Source organism: Mauremys reevesii, linkage group 15, assembly GCF_016161935.1.
Source record: "Mauremys reevesii isolate NIE-2019 linkage group 15, ASM1616193v1, whole genome shotgun sequence".
In the NCBI taxonomy this organism is placed as follows: Eukaryota; Metazoa; Chordata; order Testudines; family Geoemydidae; genus Mauremys; species Mauremys reevesii.
In genome coordinates, this window is record NC_052637.1 from 37,311,284 (window position 1) to 37,331,662 (window position 20,379).

Genomic DNA, 20,379 nt, shown 5'->3' on the forward strand with positions numbered 1-20,379 from the left:
TTTTAGCACTGCAGTGGAGGATTCTCTGAAGCTCCTAGTGAGCAGCATCTGGGTTCTGCAACGGGTCAAATATGTGGAAAAAAACCCTACCAGTGACAAATGAACTCTAGGCTACATTCCTTCTTCACTGTTTTATACTCTTACCTCTGATTCTTTGTAATAGCGCTCAGGGATTTCATCACAGGCAATATCGATAAAGCAGACTTCTCGCTCAAGATCTTTGGCTTCGTTGTCAAAAATCTGCAAGATTTAAAGAAACTTTAACTTTACAACAGGACAGTTCCAGCTGCAATAGTGGTTACTAGGCATTGTGAGGGGCTGAGCCAATGGCTTGTAGAACAGCAGAGCGCACAGTGCAGAGGAATCTGACCTCATGCTTGGAACGCTTGCAGCAGCACTCCATGTTCCACATAAAGCCAAGCCATCCGCAGAATCCAGAGGCCCTGTACACGGGCCAGAGCATGCAATGAGGCCCAGGGGAGAAAGTGGGCGTGACCAAGGAGGCAAACAACAAGCAATACATTCCTAAGCAGGATCCAACTGCTGCTTAAGAGGAGTGTGCAGCAGCCATTGTTTTGGGCTATTTAATCACTCCTGCTTCAAGCCAGGAGGTACTGTACTGTACTTAACAGTGCCCCTTGCTGCTTCTCTGCTCCATCCACTCCTTTCCATGTCACTGTGCACACCTTTGTAGGCTCCAGCCCCTAGTGACTACTGGGTAAAGCAGATATTTAGTCAAAGGATTATTATTTATGTCGCCTTCTCTAATTGTTGGGCCAGATATCACCATCAAGGGAAAAGCTGACTTTCCAGACTCAAATTTCTTTTGTTCTTTCTAGAAGAGTTATTCTACTTTCGGGACAATGATGAAATGTATCTGTGCATGTGTATGAAATGAGACAAAGCTTTGACTCTGCTGTTATACTGAGACTCAGGATTCTGGTTGAATCCTACAGATTAAAAGGCTGAGGAAACTGTAAAGTCACAGGATAAGGTTCTGCTCTCAGGTGTGTGCATGAAGCTCCTATGGATTTAAATCCTTTAGGACCAGATTTGAAAGGCCAGGCTCCATTTCTGCACCTACATACTGGGGGTGCACTTTTGGAACCACAATTATTTGCATGTACAATTTAGGCAATTTCTATGCCTAACTACCTGACTGTGTCCACAAATCAATTACATGGGCATCTCAATGACGTATGCTGTGTCTGCAGTGTTTTGTGGGCACAAAAATGGTGGCCAGGTTAAGGTGGTCCTAAAGTCAGGAAAGCCATGCATGCACATTCAAGGACAAGAACTGGCCAAGAGTGTGTTTTACCTGAGTAGTACCATGCTCTACGGCTAATGTTTTCAGGAAATATATATATCCCTTGCTTGAAAAATAAATTTAATGAACATACAAAAAAGCGAAATCCGTTTCATTTCAGCCCAGTGGGACAATTAATTTGATATAAGGATACAAAATGCCAGCGCTACTCAGTAGCCAGACTGCCAGTTTGGTATTTCTGCAAGAGACATAACTATTCAATATACAGCATTCATAATGAAAGAGAGACTGGAAATGGGCAAATATATGGCAGGAGGTTGGGCTAGGCCAGTTTGTAAATTCTTAGGTTGCTATTAGTAACACAGGTAAGAAATTTTCTTAAAAATATGTATTTTAATCTGACATTGTCCATTCAGCTGTGTACTAGATGTTGCAGGCTCAATCTTCTAGCAGAACCTATAAATTACACATATTTTAATGTTTTTCTCCCTTTAAAAAAGTTTGAAAGAGGTCAGGTGGACAGATGCCTGGAGGCTGTTCAGTTAAATCCCTAGCCTTTGCTAGTTTGTCAGCCAAGTGAATGGTTAGAAATGCACATAAAAATGTACCATCCTCAAAGGGTTAATTTAGGAGGAAGAAACTATTATCCCATCCCTCTCCATCTCCATCACCCCTCCTCCTCACCCCAATTTGGCATTAGTACACAGACTGTTTCCTTAACTCCAAAAGTTGGCTGCATGATGTCCCGGCTCCCCATTACTAGCCCAAGTCATCATGTAATCATTGGTCCGTGTTCTTTTCTTAGACTGTCCTCACAAGATTTGCAGATGGAGATTTAATCCCCTAGTTTTATCAGCAGTGGAAAATAAGAAGTCATTAGAGTACAAGATTGATTTCTTTTTTAGGTCTAATTCTCTTATTGCCTCTTCTAGCCAAATACTCCGGGATATTCTTAAAGCCCACAGGGGGGATGGTTTGATTGCTTTTGCAATCAAAATTAAGAGTCTGGAGAAATTAAAAAGTTTTAAAAAAAGAGATTAAAGCCCACAAAAAGAAACGTAAGGCTCCCAATCTGTGCAGCTATATTTGCAAGTGTGCTGAGAGTGAATGACAAGAATGCTTTGTTAATAAAGGAGAAATTGTAGAAAGGCTGAATGTTAAATATTATTAAATCTGAAGAGTCATTTTGAAAGCGAGAGAGAGAGAGAGAGCGCACTTTACTACAATATACAAACATCTGTGCGCTTCCATTTTCCAAGAGGGATGAAAACTGCTCAAGAGAAGTTTCCCAGTCAGATTAAATCACCCACAAAATAACAGAAAAACAGATAGTAGATTTTAATTGGGCTATTTTGTATCAAGATAAAGTCGTTTGTTTAGAACAAATAAAAACGCCAAAAAAAAAAAAAAGCCCTGGGACAACGTTAGAAGAAGCTTTTGATGCCTAAAGAAAGATATCACGGCACAGAAACAAAAACAAATGCTTTTCAATTTACTCCCATTTCTTTTCTTTCTACTATGTAATGCGAGCTTCACTAACTTTTCTCTCCTAGGTTTCTGGCTCAAATCTAGCCCAAGTCGTAGTCACTGTCAGTTTCCGCCATCTGACTGAACACTTAGGGTATGTGTTCACTGCAGAGTTAACCTGAACAATTGACACTTGGGTCTGAGCATGTGGATTATCCCAATTTGGGTGTGAGCAGCTAGACTACCAAACCATACTCAAGTACGCCCACTTGATTGCATTCACACTGGTTCTGCACTCACTCAGGTGAAGAAGTAGGATTTCTGGGGTCACATCCCATGGTTCTTTGTGCTGCTTTAAACAGAGCCAATCTATGATTCTTTCTTAGTGAATTGTGAGGGTACTTGTTTGACCTTGTGGGTGCATCTGACGAAGTGGGTATTCACCCACGAAAGCTCATGCTCCAATACGTCTGTTAGTCTATAAGGTGCCACAGGACTCTTTGTCGCTTTTTACAGATCCAGACTAACATGGCTGCCCCTCTGATACTGAAGAAAGCCCTCAGTGCTAAGATAAGATATTAGATTCTGGGCATGGTTCTCACTAACACGTAGACTCCTTTATAGTGGGTATATCTGTATGCCCATTTTAAGGCCCCTTCACACTGCCAGTGTAGTGTAAAAGAGCCCTAGTGTAAATGAGAATCAGGCCTTCCATGAACAGCACTGAGTCTATGTAACTGAATGTTCCTATCATAAGCAAAGCCTATCCTAGCTCCAACTCCATACATAGTAATACATAATACAACCTATGCACAAGGGGGCAAGGTTGCATCTCCTAACCACTAGGCATTTAATTCTCCCTAATAACCTTGCATTAATGGAAAAATAAAAAAAGATTATGGGCACAATCCTCATCTCCAATCCGGCCCCTTTATGTGGGGTGAAAGGGCCAGAGCAGTATAAAGGGGCTCGATAAGCCGTGATCTGGCTAAGGGAGGATTCCCCCAGCCCAGGAATGGCAGAATCCAGACAGACCCTCTTCTGCAGCATTGTAGAGATTCTGAACAGCGGCATGGCCCCCAAGCTGCTGTCACTGAGGCCCCCAGAGCAGCTCAGGATCAGGAGGGTACAAAGATGGCTTAAAACCGTCTTAGCCCCCTCTCCCGCTGAGCTGTTTTCTGTGCTGTGCCTCTTAGGAACTCAGGAGACAACCTCTCCCTATGCGACACATTTTAGTTAACTCTTCAGGTCCTCAAGCTTTTATGGAGGCTTTCCTTAAAATTACTGTTTAAATATAAATAAAGTAATTGAATCTTATTATCAGGCCGCATGCTAGGAAATTAACTAGAGATAATGGTAGTCGCCTGGACTATGACAGAATGGTGATAATTGGCAAACTGAGGGATTAAATATTTCCCTACATTTCATTTCAAGCAGATCCTCTACCACCAAGGCAGCAATCATGTTGTTGGCCTCAGTGCCTGATGACAATCCCCTCCACCAGCAAATAATCTCGGCGGTATATCAGACTCTCATCTTAATAACATGCATATTTTAGTGCAAGCTAAACCCAAATTGATGAGTTCTCTTTTACAAGGCCTTAATACCCCTTACAATTCTAAGCCGGAGAACAGAATTTTACTAGGCTTAAGCAGGAATAGGCATCCCTGTTATGGTACTTTTGGAAAACTCCGCTTTGCCCTGAAAGTTAAATAAACTCAGAAAGCTCCTGGCTATGGTTTAAGCCCTGCTTGCCTGATTCATTTGAATAATCCCACTCAAATCAATTATATAGCATAGAGTGAGCAGGATTTATCCCTTAAAGACTCAGTCCTGAGGCAATTTCCTGCAAGTCCTCCCCATGCAACTGGCACAGACACTCAGGAGTTTGCTAGAGCCCAAGTGTTTGGAGATGTGATATGCCAGTCATCATTACCAATAGGATGGCTCAGTTCCAGTGAGTTGTGTGTGATATGCCCTAGGGGTGGGGAGAAATCATACAGAGTCCCTGAAACCGCAGATTGAATTAAACAGCATCCATTTCATTTACAGCAAGTGATAATGCAAACTAAGCAACCGTAGGGGGAAAAGGGCAAATCCTCTCCCTGGTTGGGAAGCTAGTGAAGGATTAGGGGCAGGAGCCAGATCATTTTAAAGGCAAGGAAATTACTATAGTTTCCCCCTAAAAATAAACTGATGGCGAATTCTTTTCTAGACTGTAATGCAGTGTTTCTCTTAGAATAAGGTGACCAGATGAGAGACGTGAAATACTGGGATGCGGTGTGGGAGGGTGGGGGTGCCGGCGAAGCAAAAAAACAAACAACAAAAAAACCCCATGAGCTGGCGGCGGAGGAAAAAACCAAAACAAAAGCACAAAACACCAAGAGCCACTGGAGCATAGGAAAAATTGGTGGGGGCTGAGCACCCACCGGCAGCTCGACACCCTGCCCCCCAACACCAGTTTGCCTCCGCTCTGCCTCCTGCTACGTCCTGATTCTCACCCCTCCCTCCAGCACTTGCGCTGACATACAGCTGATTCGCGCAAGCCTGGGAGGGAGGAGGAGGAATGTGGCGTGCTTGGGGAAGAGGTGGGGCCAGGGCAGGGATTTGGGGAGGGATCCAATGGGACAGTGAGGGGGCGGGGCTGGGGTGGGGCAAGGGTGAGAATTTGGGGAGGGATCCAATGGGGGAGGGAAGGGGTGGAATCAGTGTGGAGTTGGGGCACAAGCCCCCTCCACCTGTGTTCCGGAAGGCAAAATATCAGGACAATTCACATCTCAACCGAACATTGGTCGGGATGCAGGACAAACAAGTAAATATCGGGACAGTCCCGACAAAATCAGGTCTGGCCCTATCTTAGAAAGGGAAGGACCCAGGATCTACTATGCTGTATGAGTGACACTCATTCCTTTGCAGGGAGGCCTATATAAGGCTGACACAGCACTTAAGTCCCATTTAAGCCCTCAAATAAGACTTAAGTGGGATTTAAGTGGTGCACTGGCCTTGTTCTAGACTTCTGCACAGAGTGAATTTCACCTTATATAACTAAAGCCTAAACCCTATAGGAGCACGATAGAACAACTTTTAGCTATTGTAGATTGCATTTTCATAGATTCAGAGGCACTCAACGTGCAACACTTAGGGTAGGTCTACACTATCCGCCGATGCGGCAGGTAGTGATTGATCTATCGGGGATCGATTTATCGCATCTAGTGTAGACGCGATAAATCGATCCCCGATCGCTCTGCTGTCGACTCCTGTACTCCACCGTGGCGAGAGGCAGAAGCAGAGTCGACGGGGGAGCGGTGGCAGTTGATCCTGCGCTGTGAGGATGCAAGGTAAGTCCACCTAAGATATGTCGACTTCAGCTACGCTATTCTCATAGCTGAAGTTGCGTATCTTAGGTCAATCACCCCACCAAGTGTAGACCAGGCCTTAGGGCCTGATTTTCAGATGTGCTAAGCAGCTGTAATGTCCGATGGAGTCAATGGGAGCTGTGGCTGCTCAGCACTTCTGTAAATAAGGCCCATGGTATCTCAGGTTGGGCACTCAAAAAATGAGGCACCCAAAATTAGTGGCCACAGTTGAAAAATCAGGCCTTGAAGTTTATGAAAAACTCAGAGCCCTTTGAAGGGAAAATACTACAAGCATGATGGTGTGCACATCGGTCTCGACAAGACAGCTACATTTGCACATCTCTTTCCATTCTTGTTTTCATTCATTTATAACTTCCCCTGTTCAGGCTGAAATATTCCAGGCCTCATATCTGCTTGAACTTTTTTTTTTTTAAGTTTGAGCAAAAGCAGTGCCACAGTTTTTTAATATGAGGAGCATAAAAAATAAACATATTCCCCATTAGGAAAAGAAATCTTGCAGAACACAAGTTCTAGTACCAAAATGGCTCAGGAAAGAAAACAGAAATTGGGCCTAGATAATGAGTGTGAGTGAGCACTCCAGTGAAAACTGGCTTTTGATTTGACCAATTAATAACCCATTGAAAATGACTCTCGTTGCATTCACAGTACATTTTACACAGAGTTTTCTTGCTCATAAAGTGTACACGAAGGAAGGATGCATTGTATCTGTCTGCATGGCTAGCTTAGTTATGCTTATTTGTATTATAACAGAGCTTAAAGTTTCCATTGTGCTGGGTGTCATACATAAGCATAGTAAGACACAGCCCCATGTCATGAAGATCTTCTCATCTAAACAGACATGGCAAAGGGTGGGAAGGGAAATAGAGGCACAGAGAAACAAAGTGACTTGCCCAGGGTCTCACAGCAGGCTGGTGAAAGAGTCAGGAATAGAACTCCTGATTATTGGTCTAGTGCTCTACCCACTGGACCATACTGTGCAGTAAAAATGCTGTAAGGGTGCATGGTGAATGTCTGCAGGTGCCCTGGCCTCATTATCTGTGCACCTAGAAATGTTAGAGCTGAACAGCTCATATGTTTTGCAACATAGAAGCTCCTGCCTCCGGATCTCATAAGATGTGGGATGGGCTGTTTTGGTGCTAACTAGGTTCTCTTTCTAAGATATGTATTTTCATAGAACATCAGGGTTGGAAGGGACCTCAGGAGGTCATCTAGTCCAACCCCCTGCTTGCTCAAAGCGAGACTAATCCCCAGACAGATTTTATTCTCAGCCATGACATTTTTTCTCAGCCAGCAGCCCCACCTTCCTTTAGTCTACTTCAAGGGATGAGACAGTTAACTACAAAGCTAATTCAGGTGAAAATGTAGGTGGCCTGTATATGTCAGCTAATTTCCACCAACTATGTGTTATGCTTTATCTGTAGTATGTTGTGTAAGATGGTTTACTGGTTATAAATAACTTATGAGGACTCTAAGGCACACACAAAAAAGTACAAATTACTACAAGATGCGATGACAGGATTTCTAAGGCAGCAGGAAAAAAGTATGATATGCTGTATTACATGAGGAATAATAGATGATCATTGGCTGTGATGGATAAAACAAGTGGGCAGCGTTAAGGTTACTAGCTTTTGAGTGCTTCTTTGTGCAACCATAACATTTTCTTAATCTAAGTGTTTTCAAAGGAATAATAATTATTGTTGTTATAAAGTTGCTCTGTGAAGTGTCAAACATGGCGTTATAAGTGTTCTGCAGCCAGTGTTTCCTCAGGCCCAGAGAATGAATGTATCAGGGCCTTTCTCTAACTGTATTACTAGCCATGTCTCCTTACAGCCAATTACTGGCTCTGCTTCCTACCCAAGACACAAAAAAATGGGCACAGGCCCAAACCACTTAAGAATTGCAGAAGATTGTATCTAGTGTCTACTATTGAAAAAGAAGGGAACAAGTTGTACCATCCTCATGCAGCAGTTGGTTTTGTTCTCCCTGCGAGTATTGTTTTTAAAAATATATTCTAAAACAATGTGTGCTAACTACCCTCACGAGGCTCACTTGCTGTAGCTGTGTGCGAAAGTACCAACAAGCAAGCTAGCTTCCGTATATGTATTTTCAAGATGTTCTCCACAATTACCACTCCCCCCACCTCTTCTGAATCCGTATGAAGATTATTGAATTAGCTGCATTTACCAAAATGTAATGAGGGCCGACCCCTGGCTTTGACCTGGGATTTGACTCCTGACTCTGCCTCCGATCCCCTGCTTTGGTTTCTGACTCCCAACACTGATCACTAGGCCTGACTGCCCTCGTCCTGATGTTCACATCCATAAAACCAGGTCCCCATAATGGAGACGGGATTCCAGCCCCATACAATAGGTTCAATATTTTAAAACTACAAAGCGGTCACTATTTGGATAACTGTGCAGAGGGCAACGGACCTGGTGGCACTGATGTTGGGACCTAATCTCCGTAGGTTTATAAAGAAGTAAGCCCACTGCCTGGGCAGATTTTCCCTCAAACCAGGCTCCCTCTGCAGTTGCAGATTCATCAGTCTGTTGTAACCAGCCCTGCCATAGAACTTTCCTCCCTGAAATACAACATTTTGGGGGGATTTTAGCTGTAATTGGCACTCTTTCTTCACTTCCCAGGGCGGTGATTCCTTAGCAACTGCTAGAATGGAAACTTTCTTCTTTATTTATTCAGATACTCTGGTTACAGAATCCTTTTCATGGCTCAACATTTGTTATTGTTTTTCCTGTTCCTTGGAATAGGAACAGCAAGTGCTTTGATAATGGGATTGAATAGGTAGTGTGTTTTGCTGAAGTGTCTCCAGTGCCTTTGTATCTTTTGCTGAAATTTTGCCATTTTGTTTTCTTTCTTTTTTATTTTAACATTTTTAGGTGAATTTAGTACTTGAGGAAGGAGCCAGACTCAGAGTTTTGAAGGCTCAAGTCTCCTATTCATCCAGAAAACAAGCACAGCTGCCTGCCAACTCTGTAGGAGAAGGACCACTTCTACAGGATATTTAATTTCTATGGCCAGCTTAGTCCTAACCCCTTTCCTGAGACCACCAACATACATCAATGAGCACTGGTTGGTGTGGTGGATTTTGTGATGTGGGTTCCTGTCCATTAGGAAGTGAACTGAGACCACAAACTACTTTCACGTAGATTTACAAGCAGCCAGACTAATGGCTGTTGACCACTCGTGAGCTGAGCTAGAATTGAACGAATGCCCTAGACGTAAAAAACTCCCTTCCTAATAACAAATACACTGAGCTATTTCCTAGCTCGCTATTTTGTAACTTCTTACACCAAGAAGAACCTGACCCACTCATCACTACTATCCTTATGCCTCCTGCAGCAAGAGCACCCTTGGACAACTACATACTCCTCTTTCTAAAGCAATGAAAATCCAGCCCAGCCACGCGGAAGCTACACCAACATACCTCTCCTGATTCTTTGCACTTGGGCTTGGTCCTACGCGTATGTTTGCTCTGCAAACAGACCTCCCATTGATCTGAATGAGAGCCTGGACCCAGAAAGCATAAACCTAAAATGAGGCCACACAGATTTTTAGAATACCAGCTAAATGAGTGCTTGTTAACACTCAACAAATGCTGTTCTACGGGTGTATGAGGAGAATGAAGATTGCTAGGCTGGTTTTGACCCTGGGAATCTCTCATACCCCAATGGAGTGCATTGCCAACACGTATGTGAGCCTTGAATGAGTCTGAATATGGAACTGCAGGTATGCTGATTTGTGTTCGTAGTGCATCCTTTATCACAGCCTGCCACTCCAACAGCACACACAAACTATTAATACCTGATTGTATCAAGAGTCAAAACAATGCTATTCCTCTCTATATAGACCACCAGGTTTTTGTTTTTTTCAGGTGCCCATTAGGTGATTAGATAGTTGGTTTAATTAAAAAACCTCACCATTTTAAAATAGTATTCTAATTTTTTGCCTGTGAATTTCCTTTCTAAAACCTTGACAACCAGCTATTTGCTGGTCACCACTCCCACATCCTGGTTATTTTCATTAGAACTAAGTTTCACCAAGTTGTCCAGAATACGCCTATCGATCTATAGAAGTCCCTGAACATCCCCAGGCAATTCAGAAGTAAGCCTGTAAGGAAAATGGTGGAGGGGGAGAGAATGTTTAACTGGAGAATTAAAAATTTTATGAAACAAAACCCAAGACAGAGGGGTTTATTTTGGTACGTTGAGGAAAGATGTTTGTTTATGTACAAATAGTGGTGTAACATTGCAAAAAGGATTGTAAATATGAGCATTTTATTTTTTCTATTAAAAATCTGGCACAAAGCCTACACTCTCTAACTTGTGATTTCAATCTCCTTGGATTGGCATAAAGCCAGAACTGTTGGCTAATTTCCAATTTAATACCACAGCATCAGATAGCAGCTTGTGTCAGCATTTCCATTATAAACCTCTGTTTTCTGAGGTTTGTAATTTGGCTTTAAAAAAGGTTGGTTAACCCAAGCCCAAATTTTAAAATAATAAAAAAAAAACTCTTTAATTTGCTTGAATGGGAATTTTGCCTGAGTAAAGACTGCAGGATTTGGTTTATGTTGCAATACCTGTTCACCCAGGATAATTATCTACCTGGACACATTGCACCATAGCCATCAATGTCTTTAAGCAGGGGCAGCCCCATTTAAGACCATGAAATTGCACCTATTTATACCAGCTGTAAATCTGGCCCATTGAAAATGAGCGACGACGTTGTCTGCCATGGTGTGAACTTCAAAAAGGTAGTTGTATATTTATAACCTTCCTCTCCCCTTTTTAGCTCTGTGTCAAGCCCTCACTATTAGTTCCCTCATATGAAGTGTAGTTTGTTTAGATTTGTCCTGGGGCGAAGAGGGATCATTTTTACAAACAGTGCACCACACTCCCCCACTACTATTGAGCAGTGATTAGTTTTTGAATGCCATCACGTCTGTATGCAGGACCAGGTACTGGACTTGCCGTGCACGGCCTCTCTACTATTTGTTGAAGTTTTAGAAGTTAGAGGTAAGATGATTTTGTCTGGTTAATAGCCCTCTGCCATAATGGGCTCAATTCTGTTTTCCATGAAGCCTGTGCGGGCGCATGGGACTGACTATTTGTAAAGGTGTTCAGCACCGGGGTGCTGGAACTATTTGTATAGTGGGGGTGCTGAGAGCCATTGAACCAAATCGTAAACCCTGTGTATGATGGAAACTACTTCAAGCCAGGGGGTGCGGTAGCACCCCTACTTCCAACACCCATGGTTCAGCAAGGTTTGGGCCCTCCATACCGTGTGACTTTGAGCCTAATCTCCCTGCGTGTTTGCCTGTGTTTGTCAAAAAAGCCATTAGGTGGGGCTCTCTTCACAATGAATAAGTTTCATTGCAAACCTGTAGGACACAAGTAAACAGTGCAATTAATACTGCCAAACATTATCAATATAGTACAGATAAAGTTGTCCCTAAAAAGAACCTATGATGTGATTCAGGCACATTTTGCAATGATGTAATAAGAGGTGCTCATAATGAGCATATTTCTATTTTATAAAGGGGTATCAAGGCTAAATTAGAGTACAACTGAACGCGCTCTATTGAAGTCAGCATGTTTTGTGGCACAACTTCCCTTCAAACAGAAATGAACAGACGTTCACTCTAGCCAGAGTTCCATTTCAGGATTTAGTGGAACTGCGCTATATCAGGGTTTGCGATAACTAGCTTCCACTTTACTAAGTAAGAGAGCAACCAAAAAACTAAAAATAAAAAAGCAGAACCAGAAACAGCTTTGCTTGTCACCCTTGTATTTTAGGTAATACCTACAACTTAATTTTACTCCAGCTGCATGTTTCTTTATATGGCAACAGACACTGCAAAGTTGCACATTAAAGAGGAAGGAGCATATTTTTAGAAGCATGATGTAACACTGTACATTCAATCACTTCCCAGGTTTGCAGAATCAGAACTATAAGTTGGAAAAGATTTCCTAACTTTAAATGATGACACTCCACTGTTTTGCGGCTAAATATTGAGCAATATCTGCCTATTAGCCACCTATTTTTAGCATGTTCTGACTATTAATTTGTCGAACAATACTGCGCTAATTTATCGAACAATACTGCTGTTATTCCTCTGCATCAAGGTTATGTACACAATAGCGTCACCTCTGTGCTTTAATTTGAAAAATGCTCAATTCTGAAACAAGGTGGGTGAGGTAATATCTTTTATAGGACCAAAATTCTGTTGATGACACTGCATTCTGTTGGAGAGCAAGGAGCACATTGGAGGTATATTCTTCTCTCGGTCCACATTTATGCTTGTAGCTCCTACTGCAACAGCGTTATTCAGAGTTATACACACAAAACGTGGCCCATTGTGAAGATACCACATCCTATTATTTTTAAAGATGAGTATGCCTCTAAATCTTTGCTACTGTCTTGTATTGCCCTTAAGAGAATGTATGTACAGTATTCTTGCTAATAAACGCTCCACAGCTCTCTAACAAAAAAATGAGTATCCTGTTCTATTATTCCACGTATTAAAAACTTTCCTGGTATTCTTCAATGTAACAAACCAGTCATATTCTTAAGGGCATAGGTTTTATACTACAAGCAGCACAGGGTGGCAAGAGATTTATAAATAATTCTTTTTTATTGTGACAACTGTTCAATTATTTTTAAGTACTGTACCTTTTGCTTCCCACTATCACCAACCAGGCAGTAAAATTCAGTGACCAAGTATCAGGAGAAATGTATTCTTGAATAAAAAGAGAAGACTGTCAAAGATAATGAGAATTCTGCAACCAATATGAAAAGCCCAAGGGAAGTGAAATGTGTATCTGCGCCTGAACCGTTTATTTTAATAGCATCTGCCCACACTGTACCTACAACTACAGTTTGCCTTAGCCTAGGGTAACTTTCACCTGGCCCAGAAAGCGTGTGGCATGCAGCTCTAGCTTAAAACCAGCTCTTCGCTAGCTATGCATGGCACACGCTGTTCCTTCCCTTTATATATTTTTATTACCATTTAATGCTGGTGTATATTTATAACGAGGTTAATATCAGCTTTGAACCCACCCACAAAAGGACTCGTGTAGCTGTCTGACCTAGCTTTGGTAGATAGCAAAGATGTGCAGACAGACCAATGAGAAGTATACATCTGAAAGGATCAATAATTCTGTTTTCTTTGCATGTGTGTGTGGGTGCGCATGTGAGAATGTTAAGACATCTGATTCACGCATGAAACATCCACTTGCTATAATTTGACTTGTATTCTGGAGAGAACATATTAACTTCAGATTATAACAGCCTAACTATTACATATAGCTGTGTACAGACCTGTCACTGAAGGTCTGTGTAAAAAAAGGTGAAACATTTTGTTCTTGGAAACTTGTAATGTTGTTCTAGACCAAGATTTAATTCATTTATATACACTCCTTGGACAGCCTGTAAGAAACGGATGCAATATAAATTGACTTTTAATAAATGGATTATGGGGGTGGAGATGATTTAATGGCTTAATATTATTTCAGCAGAATTGATACAGGTCTCAGCAAAGCAAAGAATTCACTCTGCAACAGATGACATGCCATTGCTTCTAAAACACAAAGCTCCTTTACAAATAAGGGAGCAGACAGAGGTGGCTCCCCCATAGCTTCTGTGGTGCACAACAACGAGAGATGTGTGAAACAGGTAACATTTTTTGCATGAAAGGTTTTGCCATTTCACTTTGGGTGGCTTTGTGCGGATTTGATTTTTCAGTGACATTTTACAAAAAGGTTATTTTTGTACTGAAAAATTCAGAAAATCCAAACTTCCCTGGCTCATTTTTGAGTGACAAATTGGTGGACTGTGGAATTTTTTGCCGAGATGGGCCCATTTTCTCATTCGTAGTGAAATGTGAAAAGATTTCTCAGATTTTGAGTAATTTTGCCTTTGTATTTTTTGCAGGTATTTTGTTCATCACTGTTAATACTTGAAAAATTTCTTATAGATTAAATGCCCCAGGACATCACATCAGCAATGACAACCTTGTTCCATTCAGACTATCTTCAAAATGGAAACGTCAGTAAAGACAAATATATAGTCCATTTTGAAATTAGATGGGTAACTTATGCTAGTCAGGCCCTGTTACTTCAAGGGCAGAGTAGCCCCAGCCACAATTTGTTCTCTTATCTCTTACTCCCTTGGCAGGTTGGTAGGGCAGCTATAATTCCTGTCAAAGTTCTATAGGCGAAACTGCTGTGAGAGGTGGGGCTCTAGGTGCTGGGGGAGAAGCTCAGGCAGCAACCTTGGCCGTGCCCTCTTTCCAGCCGCTCATCCACCTTTGGGGCTGTACCGACCCTTTACACCTCTAGCCCCACCAAACTGAGGTTGCAGCTGCCTTGTGCTACTGTAATCTTATCTGCTGGTGGAGTTTGCCCCATGACGGGGTACACTGATGTTAACCTGTGTAACCCTAGAATAAATTAGGCCCCAAATCCTATTTTCCCAGTTTGCCTAAATCAAATAAAATAAAATTAAATTTAGACATACCTCCTATTCACTTTATTCAGGAATATTTTGACTGAGCTAACTAAAGGCATTGTCTCTGAGATCCATACACTTTTGTACATATAAATACTTCAGCGATCTGATTGACCCTGATCCTACCAGTCTTAAATAAGAAAATCTGATGATGATGATGATTGGGGGAAGAACAAGTGTCAAATATTTTCCCTGGACTTTTTTTATTCTCTTCCTTGGCTGTCATGATGTCACTGCTCCTTTACCATGAGGGCCCATCCAGCTGTCCTTAAAGAGAATCTATCACCACATGAACTCTAAAAACATAAGCAAACCTTATGGACATCTGCGTCAGAGCTAAGTGCCTGAGGAAATGTGTGTCATTCCCTGAATGTTCACTTACCGCATCACTTTTTATTGACAGAGCAGGAGCAAGGGGCATGCTTAAGCGAATGCTACATCCCCACACAAAGAGTTCAACTCATGTCAACTCTTCTAAGAAGCAAAAGCCCTTAGGGGGAGTGTCCCAAGTTCTGACATATCAGTTATTCAAATCTGGAGAATCCACTCCACTTATTGGATTTACGGGATTCAGGGGTGGACAGCAATCACCGTCATTCCCCTCAGACTAAAATTGCTTGAGGTCAATCAATATCTTCAAACACATGTCCCATTCAGAGAGATCATGTGCTAACCCAAGGCACAAAATGGAGTGGATATGATCATCTGTTAGAAAGAACTAATTGTTACCATCAGAGTCAATGGGAACTCTATCTCCAAGGGAAGAATTTGGCTCAAAGGTGTTTTTTATGTGCACAGAAAATATTTCTTGTACTATATCAGATGAATGGCTGGGGGAAGACAAGGAATCCATTTCAATTTTGGTTTGATGAAATCCTCTACCAAAGCGGAAAGACATCTAGACCTTCAGAAACTAAGGTTTTGCATTTTATCTATCTACTGTTTAGGCCTGTCACAGGGCAGGGTTCCCTCACTCCGCACTCCTTACTGCATATAGTCCTCATGGACATCAGTGACAAGTTTAACACCAAATGCTTCATTTACAGTGTGCTACACAAGTCCTTGTTCCCCCACAACATAAGGCTTTTGCCTTCTCCCTAGCCACAGGGCAGGGAGAGATTTCACCTCCCTGAGATCCTGGACATCTCTGGCCCTTCCTTCTGCTCTCTCTTTTAACTGTCCTCAGCTGAATCCCCTTGTTGACTGGTATTTAATTATCACATCACTTGGTACTTAATTATCTCATCACTTTCGCTCATGTGGGGACCCTTATCAAGTACACAGAGAAGTAAGTCAGCCTGAGGCTACTCAAACTCTGTCACAGGCCCCCACCACCACAGTATCTGTTGTGCCTCATAATCTTTCATATATTTATCCTCACAACACGCCTGTGAGGCAGAGAAGTATCATCCCCATTTTACAGATGGACAACTGAGGCACAGAGAGATTACCCAAGATCATGTGGAAAGACTGTGGCAGAGCAAGGATTTGAACCATGGTCTCCAAAGTTCTCGGCTAGTGCTCAAACCACTGGGCCCTCCTTCTGTATAATGAGAGGCAAGCTGTGCAATTCCCTATTTATATTTATTTTGGTATGGGGGAATGGAGGGTGGAGAAAACAGCGTGGTTACCTTAAGAGTCTCTGAGATGGAGTCCCCTCACTGTCTTGGGCTCCCTCCTAAGGCAGTGATTGAAATATCAGAACAATATAGCTGGCCTTAATGACTGTAAATTAAATGACAAACATCAGAGGAGGATTGAAGAAAATTATCAGTTTACAGCCCAAAGCTCATAAATCTAGTCACAATACTTAATATTTATACCTACTTTACAGTTCACGGACCTGGTATATTATCATCTTTTCAATATCTAACTCTGGCTCTATCTCTTTTGAAGTGTAAATGAGAGAACCATCAAGAAGACGTTTCAAGACATCTTTCTTACAGGGATTGCTATTTATTAAGGTAAATCACAGCTATTGTAGACAGCTGCTTTACTAATCTGAATTTGAAAACAGAACCATAAAAACCAAAGCCCATAGAACTCCTGGCTACAAATAAAATAAATGCTTTCTTTTTTTTCCTGTAATCCTCCATTATAGGCTATTTAAGGACTAGACAATTGAGTTTGAATAAACATAGTTTTTTTCATTTTTAGGGTGTCTGCTTTTTAAAATTCAAGCACACTCTCAGTTCATAAATTAAATGTAGTGTACATTCTTATGTGCAGCACTTTAGAAATAGCCTAGCAAATACTTTATCATTTGGCTGTCCTATAAATATCATTATACTGTAAGGACCAATGATCGTTGCAAGTCTGGATGACTTTTATAATAACAAATCTACAGTACATGTGGTCCTCCTTGGATGGATCCTATTACCAGCTGGAGGACTGCGGCGGATACTATTTGTGACCGACAGCTTAACTGTGTCTGGCCACAATCCCCGAAAAGGACAAAATAAACAAAGTCTCAGTATCTGTGGTGGGAACAGAGCAGAATTTGGGGAGTACTGATTGGGAAAATCCAGACTATTCTCTACCTCACCTTTTCTGGAGTGAAATTTATCTAATATGAGATAATAAATGCTGAATGGGTACAGGACTAAAGGAAGAAACAAATATCTGCCTGAACCAAGAAGTGAAGTCAACAATTAATGAACACATGCCTTTCCACGGAGGCCAGGACAATCCAATCATACAGAGCGAGCAGCGAGTCATACCACTCATGTCTGTGAATTTATACCATTTAAGGCATTAGAAAACTTTCAAAATTCCCTTCCATCATATCTGTTATTAACCAGTGCAGAGCTGGCATTCAAAATAGAGCTTTTATATATGCACATAGCAATCTCTTATTTTGCTGATTTTATCTTATGGACAAAATAAAAATGAAATATGCACATTATGCATTACTCTTCATGCAATCAGTGAGAAAAGATGGAACTGACAGAGACAGGCCTGTACTTGTATCATCTGTCAATGTTCATGAATGGAGCCCTTATTGTAGGCATTGTTGTTATTATTAATATTAATATTAGGAGTCCCAGTCATGAAGTAGGACCCCATTGCACTAGATGCTGTACAGATATAGTTCCTCTCTTCCCAGCAGGGTCTTTTCTGTTTCGATTCCTGCCTCAGAATAGCTAAAAGCAGCAGATGTTGCAGTTGACTTAAAGACACATGAGGGAGGCAATATTTGTGATTAGTTGAGAGATGCCAGTTTGGGGCCATTCATATTTTATAAGACATTCTCATTTAAAAAAAATATTACCTTCGAATTTAAAATAAAAACTCTACTTTCTAAAACGACCCTTAAGGAGCAATGCTGAATGGCTTGCCTCATTAGCCCAGTTTCAAATACCATTAATGATCCTGTAAAACTACAGTAGAACAGTGACAATATTTGATGTACTAACATGTTCATCCAAGGTTGACTCTGTTTTTCCAAAGGGAGAGTTGCCATGTGAACAGCTAGTTACTTCAGCTGTGCTGTAGCACTAGAAATCACAAGTGGCTGGATTTATGGTACTGCACCACTATCATGTATGCAAGCCTCATTAGTGTGTTATCTAAATAAGGAGCTTCAATCTCCACTGCTTTGCACTTTGTGTCATCGTTTACAACTTGTGCAAAGCAAATGCAAAGCTACAGAATGGTACCATTTTACTCCCATTTTTCACAAAGGTAAATGTAAATGATCACTAGGGCTGCAGATTTTTTATCCAAGATAATGGAGCATAACAGAAAGTCACGGTTTTTGCGATTTCTGATTAAAAAATACCATGACACATCAGGAGGCGGCCCACAGTAGTGGCGCCTGCAACTCCTGCCTTGCAGGGCTGGGCCCTGTTCCCCACACTGGAGCATGGGGTTACAGTGCTGCTCAGGTCTGGCCTGGTTCCCCTCTGTCACGACGACAGAGGAGCAGCTGGGCCAAACCTAAGCAGTGCTGTGACACCCACGCACTAGGTCACAGTGCAACACACTCACATTTGCCCCACCCCGCATTCCGTCATGACCCCATGTGCTAAGCTGCAATGTCTGGAGCAGAGAGGCAGCTCCAGCCCCTCACCCAGAACTGGAGCTGCAGGAGCTGCCACTGCCGGGTGAGTTTATTAAAATCACGGACACAAAGACAAGTCACAGACAAATGGGAAAACCACAGTATCCATGATATTTTTCCCACTGCGACAAACCTGCCGCCCTAATGATGACATAAGGTGTAAGGCAGAGGAGAATTGGGTCCTGGGTACAATTTAATTACAGTTCTCGTTAATATTGTTGTCTTTCATTAGTTTCTGCTTTCAAGACTATTAGCTTTATTTTAAGAAGAAAAGTCAGGAAGACATTTATATCTAGATGGGTTACTGGAATTAGACAGAATGCTACCAGATAATGCATCATGTTAAGTGAAGTAAGAATATTAATTTACTAGCTCACTAAACGATAACAGGAGCCTGAAAGCACTTACGTTGCTTTCATCCACTAATCAATATAATTATCTTTAGCTTTCTTCAATTTAATTATTGCTTTTTACAATCAATATCTATTTCATTAAATCACATGCAACTGAAGAAGGGATCAGAGTTCAGAGAATAATTAAAAAAAAAAAAGATCTGCACAATCTCAAGGAAAGCCTAGAAACAGCCTAGCTAAAGTCACTCATGCATTATTAGGACAATAAATTTATTCCTCATTCTACTCTACTATTAGGGATGATTCAACATATTCTGTACTGAAACGGCAAAATGTATGAAAGCATCTCCTACGGTTAATTATTTCCACATCAATGGTTGGCAGTTAAAGTGAAGGGAAATATAGAATATCTCTGAACGCAACCTGATGCTGCTAATTCACCAGAGCACTAGAGGTGAAAATGCTATGGGTACAGTTCAGTTAAAAGCTGTATTTGCCTTTTGCCAAAGAGGGCAGGGGGAAGGGGTGGAGGAGAAAATACAAAAATATAATTATTTTAACTTGTATATTTAAATGGAATCAAATGAAAAGTTGAGCACAAAAAGGAAAAATTAGCAAAATTTTTCTTTCTGCTGTTACCTGACTGAACAAAATTTTTTATATTTAGCCTGAGTCTGGCTGCAAATTTTGCCATAAAAAGATACTTTGAACCAGTGAAAACTGAGTTTTAAACCTACTCACTTAGTTCTGAGTGCACTAATGAGCCTGGGACCGCGTCCAAGGCCCGTTAAGTCCCCGGGAGTCTTTCTACAGACTCCAGTGGGCTTTGAACCAGGTCCTTTATTCTTTCCAACAGCAGAAGGTCCATGTTTATTTAACTTCCATCATTTCAGCACAACACCCAGTTACATCCTCCTCGGTGGTCAGCATCAAGATTCATGGGTTATAGTCCCAAGATTTGCCCTTGATTTATTGTGTGATGCTTGGCAAGTGACTTAACCTTTGTTCCTCAGAACGTCCAGCTGTACAATTGACTATAATACCTACCTCAATGGGGAATGTTGTCAGAATTAACCTTTATAAAGAGCTTGATTTCAACGGTGGTACATCAGTTCACACCAGCTGAGGATCCCACCCATGTCCAGTTTGCCTTAACTTCACTGATTTGACACTTATTCAGGCCTTGACTCAGTAATACTTTTGCTCCAGAGAGTTGACATCCTGAAAATATTTTGAGCATCCACTGCTTGGTTAATGAACTGAGTGGAAAACTGACTTTGCATCTCTCCTCATTCCATGCTACCAGTGCAAAGTACATGTCTTCTT

At 41.5% G+C, this 20,379-nt stretch overlaps 1 protein-coding gene across 11 annotated transcripts in view; it reads right to left on the minus strand.

Annotated features, from left to right (window-relative positions):
* The window catches only part of PITPNC1 (phosphatidylinositol transfer protein cytoplasmic 1), a 193,503-nt gene that overhangs the window by 32,125 nt on the left and 140,999 nt on the right, over window positions 1-20,379 (minus strand). For all 11 annotated transcript variants that reach the window (XM_039500833.1, XM_039500832.1, XM_039500835.1 and 8 more), the window contains one exon: window positions 145-240. In XM_039500833.1, coding sequence (XP_039356767.1) covers window positions 145-240 — 96 coding nt within the window. The remainder of the gene's footprint in view (window positions 1-144; window positions 241-20,379) is intronic.